This window comes from Leptodactylus fuscus, chromosome 1 (genome assembly GCF_031893055.1).
Source record: "Leptodactylus fuscus isolate aLepFus1 chromosome 1, aLepFus1.hap2, whole genome shotgun sequence".
NCBI lineage: Eukaryota > Metazoa > Chordata > Amphibia > Anura > Leptodactylidae > Leptodactylus > Leptodactylus fuscus.
This window is the reverse complement of record NC_134265.1, coordinates 223,316,453-223,338,159: the sequence shown is the minus strand read 5'-3', so window position 1 is coordinate 223,338,159 and position 21,707 is coordinate 223,316,453. Positions and strand designations below refer to the sequence as shown.

The 21,707-nt window shown below is 41.3% G+C and overlaps 1 protein-coding gene across 1 annotated transcript in view; it reads right to left on the bottom strand.

Annotated features, from left to right (window-relative positions):
- Window positions 1–4,197: 4,197 nt before the first annotated feature.
- PPP2CB (protein phosphatase 2 catalytic subunit beta) overlaps window positions 4,198–21,707 on the bottom strand; it is a 31,254-nt gene continuing 13,744 nt past the window's right edge. The window contains exons 2-7 of the mRNA XM_075283737.1: window positions 14,133–14,342; window positions 13,113–13,286; window positions 7,574–7,663; window positions 7,002–7,163; window positions 5,324–5,442; window positions 4,198–4,914 (exon numbers count right to left, since the gene is read on the bottom strand). Coding sequence (XP_075139838.1) covers window positions 4,842–4,914; window positions 5,324–5,442; window positions 7,002–7,163; window positions 7,574–7,663; window positions 13,113–13,286; window positions 14,133–14,342 — 828 coding nt within the window. The 3' untranslated portion in view covers window positions 4,198–4,841. The remainder of the gene's footprint in view (window positions 4,915–5,323; window positions 5,443–7,001; window positions 7,164–7,573; window positions 7,664–13,112; window positions 13,287–14,132; window positions 14,343–21,707) is intronic.

The following is a 21,707-nucleotide window of genomic DNA, read 5'->3' as shown; positions in this document are numbered from 1 at the left end:
ATGGTCAAAAGTGCCAAACTGCCGTTTTTTCACTGTTTTGATTCTGATAAAAATTTGAATAAAAAGTGATCAAAGCAATAACATTTCCTGAAGATGGTAGAATTACAAAGTACACCCAGTCCCGCAAAAAAAGACGCCATATACATCCCCGTACATGCACGTATAAAAAAGTTACGGCTGTTGGAATATGGCGACTTTTCAAAAAAAAATTTTTTTAACAGTTTTGGATTTGTTTTTAAGGGGTCAAAATGTAACTAAAACCATATAAATTAGGTATCCCCGGAATCGTAACGAAACACAGAATACAGGGGACATGTCATTTTGGTTGCACAGTGAACGCCATAAAACCAAAGCCCGTAAGAATGTCGCAGAACTGCATTTTTTCTTGAAATCCACACCATTTTGAATTTTTTCCCTGCTTCCCAGTACATTATATAGAATAATTAATGGTGGCATCATGAAGAAAAATTTGTCCTGCAAAAATTAAGACCTCATATGGCTCTGGGAGCGGAGAAATAAAAAAGTTATGGGGTTTAGAAGGAGGGGAGTCAAAAAGGAAAATCAGAAAATGCCATCGGCGGGAAAGGGTTAACTTCAAATACTTCTGTCCCAAAGTCACTATGTAAACTTTCTCACAACACCGTATAGCAGCTCAAATACAAATTACCTTCAACACAAAAGTCTCACGTATTCTCTGAATTACAGCAAAAACAAGATACAAACTTACATTTCATATCCCATACCTTATACACACTACGAAAACCTTACCCACACCTGTATATACCCACTTCTACAATCACCGCAGACGAAGTCGCGGGTACCAGCTAGTAGTTTATATGTGAAAGGTTAAAAGATGGATGACAAAACACAGAGATGGAGGATTTTGTCTCTAACCATCTCCTATGTTCATGATACTTCTAACTGCAGAAAGAAGCTTCTGAGTAAATGTGGATGAGAATTAATATATTCTATCCTCCATATCTGAATGCCCAGGTAACTCCCCTTCCTCCATGAAATCTTCAGACACAGATGTGACAGACATCACTACAATCCGAATCTGGCTCTATAATTAACTTCCTCTTTCTGGCCACAGGGTGTGCCTTAGCAGAGGCAAAGGTATGGAAAAAAATAAAAAATAAAAGCTAGGGAGGACTGGATCTCATGCTGAACCATCCCTTTAATTTCCTCTATTAATGACTGCTACTAGTAGATAGTCCTACTTGAGACGACAGCCTCTCGGTCTGGGAAGCTTTTAACTAGCCACCGATGAACAGCGTATTCCATTCCCACCAATAGCAATGCTTCTGGTCCAGCTTCACTGCTCAGAAACAGCTGCACTGGACGCCACTCTACTTTCTAAGTAAGAAGAACCCCTTCAGCTGCCACTAATAGGGACAGAAAAAAAAAAAAAAAAACCACTGAAGGAGGAGCTATTTAACCTCGTGTGCTTTTTGCGCCAGCCCCCACTCCTACCTCTGGGCCCCCTCCCATGGAACCCCCCACCCCCTCAGCGTCCCCCGCCCCCCTCTCCAATGGCCCCCCTTTCTACCCCCACTTCCCCAACCTCCTGTCCCCAGGAGCCTCCTGCACCCATCTCCCCCAGCGCCTCTCTTGCGTCTACCACTCCAACCTTTCCCCCTCCTAGCACGGCATCCCCTCCCGGCCTCCCTTTCACCCTGTTTTCTCAGCCCCCCCCCCCCCCTTCCTACCCCTTTCTCCTCAGCACCCCCCTCCCACGGAACCCCCACGGCCCAAGCTCGGCTGAACATAGCAGTGTCCCAGCCTACTGACCGAAAAGCCATGGCCGATACACATGGGCGCACGGCTGGAAACTGGCTGTATGTGCGGTCCTCTCCCGAGTGAGCACCACCATCTTCTTTAGCTTGCAGCCCGGCCAATAGATCCGCTCACACTGCAGCGCGCACCAATTCAGTTACTTCTCAAGGGCCTGGGATGCCGTCATCTCAGGTCCTCAAGCGGATACTGGAGCGAACGTTGGCGTAGTTTACCGTGAAGTCCGGCAGGGTAGGGCTCTAAAAAGTAGGCTATGTTTCAATCCGGGACCCAAGGCAAGTATATGCAAAATTTCACGCAAATCCATTCAGTAGTTTAGGCGTGATTAGGGAACAAACATCCAAACCCACAAACTTTTTATAATATTAGTAGGATAGGATAAGACCACCATATAGGTGTGTGGAGACTTGTTAAGCCTTTAGCACTCCACTTTGCAAGGAACTATGGGAAGAATATGCAAATCTGCCTTCCATGATGTAATTAGGAAGACAGTTGCTGCCTCATTGTTGCAAACCAATAGAGGGCGCTCACTGGAATGTGCAAGCCTGTCTTAAGACAGGATTCCAGTGAAATAACCCAATAATGGCTGCTCCCTTTAGCCTCATGCCCGACCTTCTAAGAGGCCTTTGTTTAGCAATGACGCTGGGATTAATACCAGGTATAGTCTCTCAATCGAGGACAGCTGTTTCCACATTCCAGTGAGCGCCCTCTATTGGTTTGCAACAATGAGGCAGCAACTGTCTTCCTAATTACATCATGGAAGGCAGATTTGCATATTCTTCCCATAGTTCCTTGCAAAGTGGAGTGCTAAAGGCTTAACAAGTCTCCACACACCTATATGGTGGTCTCTCCCTAAGGAGTAACAATATCCCCCGAACCCTGTCTAAGCCTCTCACCTCTACCAGGTTATAGTCCTCTCTACATCGGGCTGATGAGATCCAACCAGATCGAAACAGCTGTCCTCGATTGAGAGACTATTGCTGATGTGTGAGGATGCCTACAGCTGACTGGTATTTCTTTCTTTTACTGTGGACATGTGGGACTCTGTTACAGCCTGGGAACCTACCATCACCCACCTACCCCATCAGTTTACGGAAGCTTGGCAAGAGAGCAGCACCATGTATACCTGGATGGTCTCTGACTTCTTTGGGCAGTAGAACACAGTGGTAAGAAGAAAGGAGGAGGGCTTGTGATGAAGGATATTTGGGGCATTTTTTGTGGTTAATGGACAATAGTGGTGATGCAAGATACCGAACTATCAGCTGTGAGCAGGAGATCTCACTACCTACCAAAGGAACTGCCACATGTTATCATGATAGCTGCATATGTCACCACCTCTGCAAAAACGTCTCTGCCTGTTATATCTACATGCTGTGCCCCCTCCTCGTGTCCTCCAACCACATTCGGCTGTATTATTAACATCACTCCACACAGAGAACTAAATGATCCTGCAGTGTGTCTGTGTTTCTTTCTTTTTAGTTGCTATGATTCCTAGGATTTCTCTATTTGCCATGAGCTTGTATGCGTTTTCTCTCGTTATATACTATTGTACCATCTATGAAACTGTATCACTGAAATTTCCCCATTGTGGGACTATTAAAGGATTATCTTATCTTATCACCCCCAGTAAACTAGACCCCTCAATTAATTCACCAAGGGGTATAAGGAGTACTTTTACCTTTCATGTGTTTCACAGAACTGGCCTGTGAAAAGGCAAAGCGACATTTTTTTTCTTTAAAATGTTGCTTTAACCCCATTTTCTGCATTTCCATAAGAGGTTAGAGGAGAAAATACACTCAATGTGTTAATCATTTTCTCCTGGCTACAGAAATGAGGAGAAGAAAGGCAGATTGTATGGAGGCGGATTTTGAGGCGAAATCCGCTGTCAAAATCCGCCTCCTTGCCCCCGTGTGAACTAGCCCTTAGGATTTTGGAAGGCAGATTTTGCTGGAATTTCTTTCAGGCACAATGTTGCATTTACAGAGCTCATGAAGTACCAAAACTAGTGTGAACCTAGCGCAAGCACAGACAGATCTTACTAGAGATACAGTCCTGTGATGGGAAAACCACAGTTTACAAAGACAGGACAAGGGAAAGAGATTCAGAAATGCCATTGACTGTGTGCACAGAGCTGTATGGTGTCACAAAAAGCTGTGTGCACATGCTGAGAATTAGAATGCGATTTGGAAATAAGGGTTGCTGAATGAATAAGAAGAAATGCTCAATGCAAAAACAGATGTGTGGTTTTTTTCCTACCCCTGGAACTGTATAATTGTTTTGTGGGGTTTTTTTATGGGTTTTTTTTTTTTTGTTTGTTTTTTTTTTTTTTTTTGGGGGGGGGGGGGGGGGGTGGTTCATGCACCAAAATGTCCATAGCCTTCAAGAAGTACTCGCAACACATGCTGGAGATCTACAATTGAAAGTTTATTTGTTCAAATACACCAAAGGAGCGGCAAGCACTTTCTTGACAAATATACAGAAAAACGTACATAAATGTTATGGCAAACACTCAAGTCAAATCTGTCCAATATATCTGTACTTTTTAAAAACAAAAAATAAACAGTGGATGGTTAGCTTGTGCATTTTCTAAAAATAACTCCAAATGGTATCTGTCATGCCAGCTGATCACTACAACTAAAATTTACAAAGTAGGTGCAAAGGGGGTAAAGGCCTTGCAACTTCCCCTGTACCAACTGCTTTAACAGTTCAGTAGGATACATAACTTATACAAATACGGCAGGCAAACTGACTAATGGACTGGCTATGCGTTATATTCTTATCCGCAGTCTCAAATTGTGCTAAATGCTTCATCAACAGTATGGCACATTTTGGTCCGTGATGGTGGTGTTTTAGCTTGTTTGGGAATATAAACTGGGGAAATAAAGTGTACTTCAGGGACAGTAAGGACAGGGTGATGTAAAAGCAGATTCTCAACGTTTAAATTATTTTGGTTTTATTTGTTGGTTTGCATGTCTATATACAGACACATGTATGTTGTTTAAATGCCAAGTATAATTGCACGGATGAAGGCAATGTGTAGAGATTGCTTATAGGAAATAGTCAGGAGTGCGTCGAGTAACATGCGGCTCTCCACGCCGAGGAGCAGGATCAAACTGAAGACTGAAAGGAAAAAAAAATATATATATATATAAGCAAGGTAAAGTGACAGCAACAAGGCATAGAGACAACTTTTTTTTTTTTTTTAAGAGAAAACTTTATAAATGTTATGTCATTCTCAGATAGATCGTCAGGATTACATTGAATAGGTAACACCTACATTATATCAATTACACAGGATCACAATAGATGAGGGTCACAGTTCACCACAGTGCACAATGACCTTTGCACGGGTCACAGAGCATGCGAGTAGCAGCAGAGGCCAGGTCACCCCCAGAAGATAATCATGTGCAAAAGATAGTATGAAAATTAGAAGATTAGAATAATGAATATTTATAAGGATCTGCATTTAATGTTGAAACATTTCCTTGAAGGGGTTGAATAGCAAGGTAAGTTAAATAAAGCTACTTACAAGGAGTATTTTAGGGTGTCATCCAGTTCCATTATAGCTGCCTGATTTCCACAACGATAACAATAGTTAGGTGCACTGAAAATGGTAACCACATTCCTGTCATGACACCAGTTGTATCCCTGTAACAGAACGGACTGTGTTAATACTAGAAAAGAAAACTATTTCAGAAGAGTAACTTGAAAGTCTTCTGAATGTCACAGATGTTTCTGCAAGAGACATGGATTCATGTAGCAAATGCGTGATGAGGATTCATTTAGAATTGGAATAAGCTTAGCCGCTTCTGTTCCAGGACATCTCCCCTCATCAGTTTCGGGGACAGAAAGCTGCTAGATAGCATCAAATAAAAGCCATATTTCCCATGTGCTCCCCTTCTCTACAGTTGGCCATACACACAACTGTTTGATCAATGGTAGAATCGATGAGAAGACCAATCCCACCATCAACAATAATACATATGCCATCTGATCCGGTTTAGTTTAGTAAAAGGAAAAATAATGCAGTCTGTGCAAATTGTCTAATGAAAAGCCCATTGTGCCAAACATTTTTAGCAAAATCAAAGTTTTTCTTAGAAGTTCCTCTGTCAGATTTGAACACTTTGTTTGCCCGGCAGCCAGATTTATCGCCTATCAACCATTCATCGGACCAGCTAGGATGCCAGTTTTGACAACCTAGAAGTATGCAGAATCTACAGGCACAAATGCCCAACCATATCTCATCTTGCTAGCGGTAACATAAGAGTTCTACAGCTTCCTCTCAATTGTACAGTTTTCCCCAATAGAACCTTTGCATATATCTTCATTAGATTTACACACGGTGCGTTGTTTTTCATCCAATGAGTGTATAATGCAATATAACATACACAATACTAAATTATAACAATACTTGAAAGTAATATATTAAAGGGGCTCTATCACTGGGAAAAGTCATTTTTAACTATTCACATCCTTGCACAGCCTTTAGAAAGCCTATTCCACACTTACCTTTAGTATATAGATTGCCTCAGTGGTTTCTGAATAAGTCCGTTTTTATTCATATGCTAATTAGACTGTTGCACGATACATTGTGCACTCCTCTCCTGTTGTTTTCTATGGGAGACTGCTACTGATGACTCGCTTCCTGTTTGCCTCACACACATAGGAGATAATAGAAGAGAGGAGGCTGCTGGGAACTTCCTGAGCTGCCTGGAAGCTCATTAGCATGTGAATAAAAACGAACTTATTCAGAGACCTCTGAGGCAATTTACATACTAAAGGTAGGTGTGAAGTAGCATTTCTAGAGCTTATGCAAGCATGTGATTAGATAAAAATGACTTTTGCCAATGATAGAGCCCCTTTAAATGTTTTAAAGTATGCAGGCAAGTACAGGTAAAAATCAGTACCTGTCCTCTCCACACTCACTGGGATATATTTAGATGACGGCAGGGATGTGTACATGTATATGGACACCTTCACATTTCAGCTGTCAACCACTGATATCAGCGGCCTCTTGTCATATATTGCCAAGGCCAGGTAAATATGCACAACTCCCAGATGCAGCAATGCATACATGAAGGACCAAAGAACAGCACTGAAGTGGCAACAGGTAGGACAGGCAAGTATAGTTTGGTTTGCAATGGTTCCTTGCAGCTAGCCTCGTGTTTAACTTGCACAACCTTTAAACATAACACCTTTACACATACCTCCATTACAAGCTGATGGGCACGTGACACCAAAGTGAGTCCATTGGCATGGTTAAAAGTTTCAGAAATATCCTGCCCAAACGTATATCCAGCACCTCGAGGGGAAATGCCCCAACCACCACGATCATCTGGATCAGACCACAAAAGGTCACACATTGGCCCCTAAAGGAATGATACAATAGAATTTAATATCTGAAAAGAAGAAAAAACAGCAATACAATACAATAAACACATTTTTATTCTACCACCATTATTCTTTGTGACTATGTGCAAGGAATTACATAAGGGAGGATTACAAAAATACAATATACAAATACAATGAGAAACAGACATAGATGTGACACACTAGAAGAGAGCCTTGCCAGACTAGATTAGCAAGGTTCATATGGTGTTAAATATTTGAAGGTACTGCAATAAATATATTCACAAGAAGAGTAAGACTACCAACTCGCCTACACTCATGCTACAGGCGCCTAACTGGGGGCTGCTTAATTGTTAACTACTATAGAGGTGCAGAACTTTGATAGACAAGTTGGCTGCTAGAGTGAACTAGCAGAATCCTAGATTTATACCTCATGTGGAACTTCTTGTAAGCGATCCAAAGCACGAATATGATCCAGCGTATCGATAGATGGAGAAAGACCTCCATGAAGACAAAAGATCTGAGAAGGAAAAAAAATTAGTGATACATTTTATTATTCAACACAAATCCAACCCAGCAACTAGTTACTACTGTACTCCAAAAGCAATTTATGGGGCATGAAAAGCAGAATGAACTGAACCTTTTCATGGTTTAACCACATGAGGACCGCCGTACGTAAATTTACGGCCTCATGTGCTGGTACCTAAAGACCGGACTATTGCCGAAATACGTCCGGCCTTTAGGTACCTTTCTGGCGGGGGGAGGGGTGCGGGGGGGACAGGGGTTAGGTGTTACTAACACCTAACCCCTTCCTCCATAACGTCCAGTCGGAACTCAGTCCGACTGGACGTGTTAACCCTTTCGATCGCGCCGTGAAACATCACGGCGCGATCGAAAGGGATCCGCCGATAATTTAAAGTGATCGGCACCCCCCGCGGCGAGATCGAGGGGTGCCGATGTCAGTAACAGGTAGTCTGGGGTCTGGCCAGTGACCCCAGACTACCGGAGCCCCCACATACCTGGTGATCCTGCCAGGCGGTGGAGGAAGTGAGCGATGCAGCTCACTTCCTCTGCAGCTTACAGGACACGAGCAGGTTCATGTCCTGCTCGTGTCCTGTCTGCTACTGTGTAGAATCAGTTGATGCTTTCATCAAAGCATCAACTGATTCAAGTGTCCTAAAGGGACACATGAAAAAGTAAAAAAAAAAGTTAAAAAAAAAATAATAAAGTGTATGAAAAAAGTAATAAAGTTCTAAAGTCCAAAAATCCCTTTTTTTCTATACAAAATGAATTATATAAAAAAAAGCACTAAAAATTAAAAAAAGCAATGCATATTTGGTATCGCCGCGTCCGTAACAACCTGTACAATAAAACTGAAATAATATTTAATGTACACGGTGAACGTCGGAAAAAAAAACGGAAAAAACTCGCCGGAAATAATGATTTTTTGCCATCTCATCCTACAAAATATGCTATAAAAAGTGATCAAAAAGTCATATTCACCCCACAACAGTGCCAATAAAAAGCGCACATTTTCCCGCAAAAAATAAGCCCTCAACCAACACTGTCAACCGAAAAATAAAAATGTTACGTCTCAGAAGATGGCGATGCAAAAAACATTGATTTATGTCCCCATATGTGTTTTTGTTCTGCAGACTTAGTATCGCATAAAAAAATAACATAAATGAGGTATCGCCGTAACCGTACCGACCCGCAGAATAAAGGACACATGTTACTTATGCTGTACGCTGCATGGCGAAAAATTTAAAATGTAAAACTCAATGCAGGATTGATTTTTTTTTTTTTTAATCCAGCAAGAAAGAGTTAATAAAATGTAATCAGTAAGTTGTAGGCACCCAAAGATGGTGTCATTACAAAATGCATCTCATCCTGCAAACAACAAGCCCTTATATGGCCACGTCACCAGAAAAATAAAGAAAATATAGCATCTAGCAATGTCAAGGCAAAACCCCCCAAAAATCGCCAAATTATTAGAACACAACTGGCTGCGGCAGATAGGGAATATATAAGCTGTGCGAGCGAATATCAGGGGACACCCCAGATTTACAGCTTATGAGCGAAAAAACACCAGAAGTGACCCCCAAAGTGACCCCCAGAGTGACTCCCCCAATCATAGGAGCTACTGGGACATAGTAGGGAATTTGGTGTCTGCAATGTTCTCCGCACAGCTTATACATTCCCTCTTCGCCATCCGCTGTGCAGTCACGTCTGGGATACTAATACTCACTACACCCCCTGAGAAATTCTTTGAGGGGTGCAGTTTTCAAAATGGGGTCACTCCTTTGGGGAATCCACTTTTCTGGTACCTTACAGGCTCTACAAACATGACATGGCGTCCAGATACCAAACATCAAAATCTGTACTCCAAAAGCCGCATCGCGCTCCATCGCTTCTGCGCCCTGCTGTGTGCCCAAACTGCAGTTTATGACACATGTATGACACTGGTGTACCCAGGATAACGGACGTAATGTCATATGTGGGTATAAACTGATATTAGGGCACAGCTGGACGCAAAAGGGAAGAAGGGTTATTGGGTTTTTGGAGCACAGACGGTTTGGTTTTTGGATGCCATGACACTTTTGTAGATCTGAAACGCCAGTAAAGTGGAATCCCCTGATATGTGACCTTATTTTGGAAACTACACCCCTGAAGGATTTCTCCAGGGGTACAGAGAGCATTTTTAACCCCCAAGTGTTGCTATAACTTATTATCCATAAATGAATACGAAGCTGATTGTGAGAGGTGAAAATGACAATTTTTCCAGGAATACGTCATTTCAGTGCGTAATATGTTGTGCCCGCCTTGTATCAGAGATGAACGCTCTAAAAGCTGTTGTGCCCGGGATACCCGCTTACCAGTTTTTGGAGTGTCTCTGCTGACATAAGTTGGGCACAACATATCGGGCACTAAAATGGCGAATCTCTGGAAATTTTTCATTTTTAACTTCTCATTATCAGCTGTGATTTCATTTCTGGAAACTAAATAAATGCAACACTCAAGGGTTAAAAACGCTCGTTACAACACTTCATAAATCCCATCAGTGGGCTAGTGTCCAAAATGGGGTGACATGTCTGCGGATTCCACTTTATTGGCAATTCAGGGGCTTTGCAAAAGTGGCATGGTGTCCTAAAACCAAACTGTGCTCCAAAAACCAAAATAGCGCTCCTTCCCTTCTGTGCCCGGCTGTGCCCAAACAGCCATTTATACCCACATATGGCATTAAGTCCGTTATCCGGGGTACACCAGTGTCATACATGTGGGCATACACCGCTATTTGGGTACACAGCAGGGCGCAGATGTGAAGGAGCGATATGTGCTTTTGGAGTGCAGATTTAGATTCTTTGTTTTTGGACACCACGTCACATTTGCAGAGGCCCTAAAATTGTCCCTACAAAATGGGGTCACTTCTTGGTGAATTCCAGTTTACTGTCACCTGTGTAGTTTCTAAAATGGGGTCACAATGGGGGGTTTCCATTGTATTGATACTTTAGGGGCTCAGCTAATGCGACATGACACCTGAGAACTATTCCAGCCACTTCTGCTTTCTAAAAGCCAAATAGCGCTCTTTCCATTCTGAGCCCCACCGTATACCCATACAGCAGATTATGGCCACATATGGGGTATTGCCGTGTTAAGAAGAAATTGTGTAACAAACTCTGGGGGGCTTTTAATTCTTCAGCTACTTGCAAAATTAAAAATATGGCGCTAAATGGACGATTAATTGGAAAAAAAAAGTAATTTTTCATTTTTACGTCCCATTGTTAATAAAATCTGTGAATCAGCTGTGAGGCCAAAATGCTCACCAAACCCCTAGATAAATTCTATGAGGGGTGTAGTTTCCAAAATGGGGTCACTTTTAGGGGGTTTCCACTTTATTGGTACACTAGGGGCTCTGCAAATTCGACATGGCACCTGAAAAATATTCCAGCAAAATCTGCCCTTCAAAAGCCAAATAGCGCTCTTTCCATTCTGAGCCCCACCATGTTCCCATACAGTAGATTATGACCACATATGGGGCATTTCTGTGTTCAGGAGAAATTGTGTAACGAACTTTAGGGAGCTTTTTTTCCTTTATCCTCTTGTGAAAATGAAAAATTTGGGGCTAAATTGACAGTTTGTTGGAAAAAAAGTAAATTTTCATTTTCATGTCCCAATGTTAATAAAATCTGTGAAACAGCTGTAGGGTCAAAATGCTCACTCTACCCTTTGATATGTTTTGTGGGGGGTGTAGTTTCCAAAATGGGGTCACTTTTAGGGGGTTTCCACTGTATTGGTTCTCTAGGGGCTCTGCAAATCAGACATGGCACCTAAAATTATTCCAGCAAAATCTGCCATCCAAAAGCCAAATAGCGCTCCTTCCATTCTGAGCCCCGCCATGTTCCCATACAGCAGAATATGGCCACATATGGGGTATTGCCGTGTTCAGGATAAATTGTTTAACAAACTTTGGGGGGCTTTTACTCCTTTAACCCCTTGTGAAAATGAAAACTTTGGGGATAAAGTGACATTTTAGTAATTTTTCTTTTACACATTCCAATGTTAGTAAAATCTGTGGAACAACTGTAGGGTCAAAATGCTGACTATACCCCTTGATGAATTCTGTGAGGGGTGTAGATTCTAAAATGGGGTCACTTTTGGGGGGTTTCCATTGTTTTGGTACGCTAAGGGCTCTGCAAATGTGACATGGTGCCTGAAAATTATTCCAGCAAAATATGCTGTTCAAACACCCAGTGTCACTCCTTCCCTTTCGTGCACTGCCGTGTGCCCAAAAATCAGTTTACACCCACATGTGGGGTATTTCTGTGCACGGGAGAAATTGTATAACAAAATGTGAGATGCATTTTCTCCTTTAACCCTTTGTGAATGTGTTAATTTTAGGTCTAAATGAATGTATTAGTGAAAAAAAATGAAATGTCTAAATTTGACCTCCATATTATTTTTATTCTTATGAAATGCTTAAAGGGTTAACAAACATCCCAAATGCTGTTTTGAATAATTTGAGGGGTGTAGTTTTGAAAATGGGGTGATTTATGGGGGTTTCTATTATATAGGCCTTTATAATTCCTTTCAGAACTGAAGTGTTCCCTAAAAAATTAGTTTGAGGAATTTTCTTGTAAATCTGGAAAATCGCTGTTACACTTGTAAGCCTTGTAACGTCCAAAATGAATTAAAAGACGATCAAAAGATGATGCCGATATAAAGCAGAGATATGGGAGATAATATTTATTCATGTATTTGGATGGTATGACTATCTGCCTGAAAAGCAGAGAATTTCACATTTTGAAAATTGCAATTTTTTCCAAATTTCCATCAAATTTGCTAGTTTTTTTATAAATAAATACAAAAATATTGATTAGTGTTTACCACTAACGTGAAGTATAATGTGTTACGAAAAAACAATTTCAAAATCACTTGTGTAAGTTAAAGCGTCTCAAAGTTATTGCCATTTAAAGTGACACATGTCAGTTTTGAAAAAAGAGGCCCGGTCCTTAATGTACTTCTGGGCCTGGTCCTTAACCGGTTAAATTTTGCACCATTCACCATGTGGTTTAAATAACCTCATTTATTTACTATTATTTATTAATAAAGTCTACATGTGATGGCAAATTACCCATGGATGCCAGATTTCATGATATGCTAACCCACAATGATACTGAAATTATTGGAACACCACATTCTTTACAAAAGAAAATTAAAGTCAGATGTTTTTTGATGGATGGGGACTGGGTGCGGAGATATCCACAGATTCCTTATTTCTTCTGAGACTACCCCACGTGATGGACAGATTTAAGAAACAAACACACACAACTATTCAAGGGTACAGCGGAAATTAAATGAGGTGTAGACTTGCATTTTGCACTGTGTGACAAGCCCTTTTTCAGGCATGTTCTTCTTTCAAAGGGAATGTGACAAATATTCTCTTTCTTAGCAAGAAACATGATACATACCTGGCCATCAACTAAAGCTGTTAATGGTAAGTAGTCAAAGAGATCTGTGAAATACTTCCATACATTTGCATTCCCATACTTCCGTAGACACTCATCATAAAAACCATAGACTTGAGTGATCTGTCGAGATTCATGGTTCCCTCTCAATATTGTGATGCGTTCTGGGTAACGGACCTAGTTAGGAGAAAAAAAAACAAAAAAACTAAATCTAATGCCTATACATATACTTCAACATGAAAATCTTAATTTTTACAGCAAAAGAATGTTAAAAGTGATTTTCAACATTACAACTGATGTAAAATTATTATTATTACTTTTTTTTAAAATATGGGGAACACTGGTACTTCCACTTTCAAGGAACCAACTTAAAAGGCTCCTTTCTTTTATTGATGGCCTATCCTTAGAGCACAACTCTCATTAGTGTTTACAAAGTGTAGTAGCGGGTTGAGGTACTGCAGTGCTTTCCCATAGACTTCAATGGGACAGCGCTTCCGGTGCCTATACTCACCGCTACAAATCATACAGCGAGCAATTAGTGCGGCTTCCGGCACTACTGCTCTGGAATAACTGACATACAAACTCCTTGCAGATGTTGTCCTTCGCAGGTGCTGCAAAGCTGCAGTGCTAACCACTGAGCTACTTGTGACCTAAAGGGGTTTTTCTAGGGCTCGGAGATTGATGACTTACCATTACACATCCATTGATCACAAGGCACTGCTGCAGATCAAACCTATAAAGGATCTATACAGAAACACACAGCAGGTATATTTGTTCCAGCTTAGCAACCAATGCACCAGATGACTTTACCATGCCAAAAGGAAAACCAAGGGACGCTGTGTATTTATAATGCCTTAAATGTGCCAGTTAAACTGCATGATTGAATCAAGTTTCTTATGACAAATGGTAACCATTTACACAGTGCACAGTACAAATAAAGACCCAAGGTTATGTTCACGCAGTCTTCAACTGTGGCTGACAATTCAGCTATGACGTCATAGAAAAATGTATTTGTTTTATTACCTTTAATGCTACAAGAAGAGTTACTGTCTCCACAGAGTAATAGCCTCTATCCACATAGTCTCCCATAAATAGGTAGTTGGTGTCTGGGGATTTTCCTCCAATTCTGAAGAGCTCCATGAGGTCATGAAATTGGCCATGGACATCTCCACATACGGTGACAGGGCAGCGTACATCCTGCACATTGGACTCTTTAGTAAGGATTTCTTTTGCCTACATGAAATACAAACAATGTACATATTAAAAACAAGGCAATATGGAAGCAATATGTTGTACAAGGAGGAAAATGGTCAGGCCTAATACTAGTAACACTACAAAGGAGGGGGGAAAATACAAAAACGTTGCCTGGTCCTAAGTCCATTCATTGCCATGGCTAACCTGCTTTGAATTACAAAGGGACTGTTCCTTGTGTGGATTCGCTGGTCAAGCCATGGCACAAATGCAAAATGCGCAACGCTCTGTTAAAAAGACCCTTTTGTTGCATAATACAATATTTGTAAAATTGCTATTATATAAAACAAAAGAAGCCACAAGATGGCAGCAATGCAACACATTTACAGATCGTTCAATCCACTTTTATAGGTCGTTCAGTGGGGCCTGAGCCTCACAATGTTCTGTGCAATGCCCGATTCTTCACACTATCAAAATCAGCTGCTCTTCGTTCTCTGCCCTCAAACACCTCTGGATTGGGGGAGGGACAGGGGGACGACACATAGTACATAGGAAGTAATTCAGATACTCTCAAGAACAATGAAAGTTATACAAAATCTCTTTACGCGAAAATACGGAGGAGCTTCACCAGGAGGTTACAGAAGGATTTCAGTATCAGTCCTTCTTCCTCCCACAAGCCCCATAGCAGTTGTGTGTTCTACCTATATGGTAGGTACATCACTGGCTTCAGGACTATTTAGTGCTGCATCCTAAGCGTTTCTAAAACTGCTGGACAAAGCTTGGACGGGATCCCGAAATTCAGTGCACATATAACTTACTAGTCACTAAATTTTTTTGATAATACACATTAGTACAAAATAAGCTGATTCAAAGTGGTGAAATTTTCTCCTAAACTCCAATATTTTATCCATAAAAATACAGTTAGGGTACGAACAAAGTGCGCTTTGGAAGCCTCATTCACCTGAGGTAACCAATGCTGGAGATAACGCCTCAGTTTAATCTTTAATATTGTGCAGCCAAAGGCTACCCCAAATGTGGCGGGGGTGGGGATCGCTGACATGCAGCGGTTGCACACATTCAGGTATTTCAGACAGACATGCAATCTACATAGACAATGGCAGTAGTAGGGGTCATACTGAAGCACTCAGGATGGTGAGATGCCACCATTGGCATTTCCTTGGCACAACCAGGAGAGGCCTTACCCTAAATTCACACTAGCAAATTTCACTTGCCAAACTTGATCGGTGTGTTCGCCGAATTTACCTGTCTATACATACATTCCAGGAGAGGGACTCCTAACATTACAGGAGTCCTTGTGCCTCAGTAACATACTGCTCCTGTACTGTATGGGGCAGGTAATCCCGCAAACACATGGCCGCGAATCTAGGGTTAGGAAGCACATTTTGCTTAACTCGCGCAAGAAGACACCACAATAACAGCAACTTGTGTGTCTTTTCCTGCAGTCTCTTCCTCCCCCTGCCCTCTCCATAGACTATTGTAAATAAATAAAATTTCTTGGTCTTTAACCCCTTAACACAAAATGATGTACCTGTACGTCATGAGAGTTTGTGCCTAATGGCAAAACGTGCAGGCACATCATTTTAATCACCCTTACTCAGAAGCTGAGTGTGTGACAGACAGTGAGGGTCAGCTATAAGCAACAGCTGACACCTGTTTGTAACACCTATGGCCGGAGCTGGGCTCTGATCGCTGGTATTAACCCTTAGATATCACGGTCAAAATGACCACAGGATCCAAGAGGTTGCAATATAATAATGACGACTCCCATCTCCCCCCCCCCCCACACACACACAGTGAGATCGTGAGCTGCCGATTTGCATTTTTGGCAGCCTGGGGTCTGGCTAGTGACCCCAAAGTACCTGGTTGATCCTGCCAGGACAGCGGGAAGTCAGCCTATGTGTTTGCATAGGCTGACTTCCTCTATAGCAGGGGTCCTCAAACTGCGGCCCGCCAAGCACTTCTGTCTGGCCCCGCCGACAACGCTGGCAGGCGTGCATTTATAATGAAGTTCCTGGGGAGCTTGGGCTAGGCCATGGAGCACACTTCACTTTACCTATTGGAGGGCACCGCTCCCGATGTCTGTGCGATTTGCTCTGCCTCCGGCCCACTATTTAAAAAGTTTGAGGACCCCTGGTCTATAGACTGCAATACACATGTATGCTGTGAATTGCAGTTTATAGTACTGAACCAGCATTCAGAGCATCACTGGTTCTGGTGTCCTTATAGGACGTGTTTAAAAAGAAAAAGAAAAAAAAAAAGTTATTAAGCCCCGAAAATTACCTTTTCCTATATATAATGAATTATACTAAAAAAAAAAAATAAAAAAAAATTAATAAAATTAAAACATATTTGGTATTGCCGCATCTAACAACCTGTACAATAAAACACACAATATTTAACCTACACGGTGTATGTTTTTTTCAACCACTAGAAGTACCGTATATACTCACCTGTACAATAAAACTGAAACAATATTTAACCCCACCCCCCACCGATCCATCAAACGCCGGGTGATGTGGCCACGTGAGCTCAGGCCCGCACCCGGCGTGTCTGCTTCCTGGCCTGCTAGCAGAAGTACCGTAAGTACTTCTGCAGATTTTAATGTACAGCATTGCCGCACTCCTGCCAGGGCTAAAAAAAAAAATAGTAAAAAAAAAATAAAAAAAATAAAATATTTTTTTAAAATATGAAAAATAAAATAAATAAAAGTTCTAAATCACTCCTTCCGTAGAATACATATAAAGCGGGTTTCACAACACCTGATCTCAGTTATGCAGGTTTCCGTTTTCTGTCAGCAGAAGACAGAAACCGACATTCAGTGTCTGTGGGTGAGCCATCTTCTGCTGCCCATGGCGAAACCGTTTTTTTTTTTTTTTTACCGGACACAAAGTCCTGCATGTCCGACTAAAAAACCCCAAAAAAACGGTTTCAATGCGGAGAGCAGAAGACGCTCACCGGCAGACACTTTTCAAACCCATGAATGTTTCTCGGGCAGGAAATGGAAACCTGCATAACGGAGATTGGGCGCTGGTGTGAACCTGCCCTCAAAGTAGAAAATGACTGTGAAACACATACGCATTAGGTATCCCTGTGTCTGAAAGTGCCCGGTCTACAGAATATAGGGTACCTGCTTCTATCCCGTCGGTAAGGGGTTAATAGGAGCACTGCAGATACCCTATATTCAGCCAGGCTGAATTCCAAGTGGGGGTAAAAAACCCCAGTCCTCAAGCTCAGGGAAGGGGCAGACAGACAACCAAAACACCCCCTCCCCTTTCCCAGCACTTACTGCACCCAAGAACTCGGCCATTTTAATTTTTGAAATTTTCCAGTAGCTACTGCATTTCCCCCCTAGGCTTATACTCGAGTCAATAAGTTTTCCCAGTTTTTTGTGGTAAAATTAGGGGGGGGGGGGGTCGGCTTATATCCGGGTCGGCTTATACTCGAGTATATACGGTAATGATTTTTCAACATCTTACTTTACAAAATATGCTATAAAAATCGATCAAAAAGTCATATGTACCCCAAAACAGCATCAATAAAAAGCACAGATGGTCCCACAAAAAAAATGAGAAATTCCTTGATGGGTGTAGTTTCTAAAATGGGGTCACTTTGGAGGGTTTCCACTGTATTGGTACTTTAGGGGCTCTGCAAATGCGACATCGCACCTGAAAACTATTCCAGCAAAATCTGCCATCCAATAGCCAGATAACGCTCTGTCCATTCTGAGCCCCACCATGTACCTGTACAGCAGATTACGACCACATATGAGGTATTGCCGTATTCAGGAAAAATTGTGTAACAAATTGTGGGGTTTTTTGTTTTTTTTTCTTTAAATGTAGATTATGAGCCCGCATAGAACTCACAATGTACATGTTTTCCCTATCAGTATGTCTTTGGAGTATGGGACGAAATCCATGCAAACACGGGGAGAACATACAAACTCCTTGCAGATGTTTTGTCCTTGGCAGGATTTGAACCCAGGACTCCAACGCTGCAAAGCTGCAGTGCTAACTGCTGAGCCACCATGTTGCCCCTGCTTTTTCTTCTTTAACCCCCTGTAAGAATGAAAAATTTGGGACTAAAGGGACAGTTTATAGGAAAACAATTTTTCTTTTTTTGGTCCCAATGCTAATAAAATCTGTGAAACAGCTGAGAGGTCAACATGCTAACTATATCCCTTGATAAATTCTATGAGGGGTGTAGTTTCCAAAATGGGGTCACTATTTAGGGGTTTCCATTGTACTGGTACTTTATGGGCTCTGCGAATATGACACAGCACACAGCCCTGGAAAACTATTCCAGCAAGATCTGCCCTCCAAAAGTCAAATAACAGTCTTTCCATTCTGAGCCTCACCATGTACCCACACAGCAGTTTGCAACCACATAAGGGGTATTCACATGTTCAGGAGTAGTTGTTTAACAAACTGTTCTGTGTTTTTTCTTCATTATCCCCTTGTAAAAATGAAAAATTAAGCCAATATAACGCAGAGATATGGTACATAACAGTTATTAATGTATTTGGGTGGTATGACTATCTGTATAATAAGCAGAGCATTTTACATTTCAAAAATAGCGATTTTTTTTAAAATCAAATTTCCTATATTTTTTTTATAAATAAATACAAAAATATTGATCAATGTTTACCATTAACATGAAGTAAAATGTGTCATGAAAAACCTCTCTCAAAATCACTTGTGTAGGATAAAGCATCTCAAAGTTATTGCCATATACAGTGACATGTCATTTGAAAAATGAGGCCTTGCATAGGCTTTAGAAAGGCTATTCCACACCTACCTTTTGTATGTAAATTGCCTCAGTAGATTTTGAATAAGTTTGTTTTTATTCATATGCTAATTAGCCTTCTCCGTGCACTGTATTCTGTATATACAACACAGGCTGCGGCAGTCTCCTCCTCCCTGCTCTCACACACAGCACAGAGAGGATGTAGCTAATTACTACTAATGCCGATATCTCAGCACTGGATGCGGCTATCTTAATGGTTTAGCATTCAAAATGATACCAAGAACTTCATGATATCAATCAGTTATGGGGAGATTCACTGTTGAAAACGCTATTTGGCATTGAAGACCTCAATGCCCGACAGCGTTTTTAACAGCAATTCACTCCATAACTGTAAGTGCTATTATAAAGATCTTGGTAATTTAAAGATGAGATTCTCATCTTTAAAATGAATCTTAAACCACTATGATAGGCCCATTCAATCCTGAGATACAGGACTCTAAAGTGCCCCCCCCCCCTCCTGTCTCGGGAAGCATATTGTGAACTGTAGTAGAAGGGGAGGAGGAGCCCTGCAAGCTGCACAGAGGTGAGGAATCATTGTCATCTCTGTGCGTAACCTGTATGTGACCCCAGGGGGGAGGTAACTTCTGTCCCTGTTATCCCCTCTCTTATCAATCAGAGAGCATACTATACTTTTTCACTCCGATTGTCACATAGAGGGATCATGTAATTCCCCCCCTCCCTGAGCCTTACTAGAGGGGTATTCTTATGTAATACCCTCTGAACAACCAGGAAGTTTTTTGGCATTGTCACATAGACGTTTCCCATTGTCCAGGTCGCAGCTCCAATCAAAAAAAAAAAAAAAATGAGATTATCACTAGAGATGAACGTATAGATTGCTAAAATTTTTATGGGGGGGAATAGAAAATAATATTTTTATGTGAAGTATTGTAAGCGGCCATTTTCTTGTGGCCACCAGACATGCACAGTCGGCTGCCCGAGGCCTAGAAGTTCCATCAGCAGTAACCTGCTTTCTAGAAGTTTGCAGCTGTGAGTTCTCTGTTAAGACTGACTTAAAACACTGTCCAGTGAACACATGAACAAGAATTTGAATGAACATTTTTCAGTTTGATTTATAACCCAGATCATTTCATAAATCTTCTTGAAATAAGAAGTTACCTTCGCAACAGGTGGTGCTAGAGGAACAATTTTCTTTTTCAATAGAAGAAATCTTTTATACCTATTCTTTATTCTGCCAATGTGAGTGGGAGAGGGAGTCATAAATCAATCAGTTCCTGCTTTGAACTAGCTCAGTGTCTCAGAGTTACATGTGCACTGTACTATTACAAACACACAGCACTTAAGGTTGTATATGAAGGTGTAGTCTTCATAAAACAATTGTTTGTAGCTTTCATAGTCCACAACGTAGTAGTTGTAGCCCACACAGGCAAAAAGTAAGACTCCTGGGTAGCTGCAGTAGCCAAGCTATTGCCGTCAGTGTGAGAGGGCTGAAACTAAATGACTTCACTGGGACATGCAGCAGGACAGCACATGAAACCTGGAATGGTCTGACTGAAGGATGCATTGCTTTCATTGCATGTGGTCGGATGCACTTCTGGAAAACTTATATGGGGACACAGTGCTGCTGACCCTTCATTTTCAGCAATGCTGGGGGTCCAAGAGCTTGGTCCCTCAATAAATTTAAAGTGGTAACATATCCAAGCAATAAGTTAGCACTGTTGAAAACCATGAAAACACCTTTATAGTGCAAAATAAAAAAAAGATGCTTTCGTTTGTAACTTTTAAGAAAGGAGAGAGCTCATAGAAAGCATAAGCATAGATATAAGCTGACAATACATACACTGTACCATAAGTGTCAATTATGGAAAAAAAAACGGAATAAAAAATAGTATCCTGGACAATCCCTTTCCCGTTCAAATTCTCAACTGTGTTTTTAACTAGTGAGGGCTCAGGTTCTGTTACAGCTAGTACTTCAATCTTGGCATCATATTAAAGCTGAGAACCTTATTTTCTAGGTGGTATAAAACCGAAGATACAGCCATTTGAAGTGACCATCCCCCTTTGGTAAATGCTTAAGCTGTCCATACACACAACACAAATATACTCAGGCTGTCCCATATAACAGTTCAGATAGAGGGCTGCTAAGGAAAATGTTACAGCCTGTTTTATAATAAAGTTAGATATGATAAAATATAAAACGCCCCGCTTAGACCATAGCAATGCTAGGCTCACACTAGCGTTCGGACCTGCATGGTAAAGACATAGACCCTGTCTGCTGAAAAAGCAATTACCCACGGGCCCCATACTCTATAATGGGGACTGCCCTGTGTTTTCCGGTTTTATAATGAAACTGGCGGAGAGAAAAGTCCTCTTTGCAGATGTGAATCTAGCCTTATACTTTAATCTCTTACTTCTAAGGTGAGAAAAGGATGTAGTGATTTTCTTTTTTGTTAGCATTTCAGAAGCATAACCATTTTTAGCAATCCATCAATGCATCCCTTCAAGTATTTGCTTTTTGTGGAACATATAGCAAACTGCATGACAACCCATTGGCACCATGTTATTACATTGCATGGGGTGCTGATGGGGTGTTTAAATGGCGGGGAAAAGAAATAAAGGTGTGTT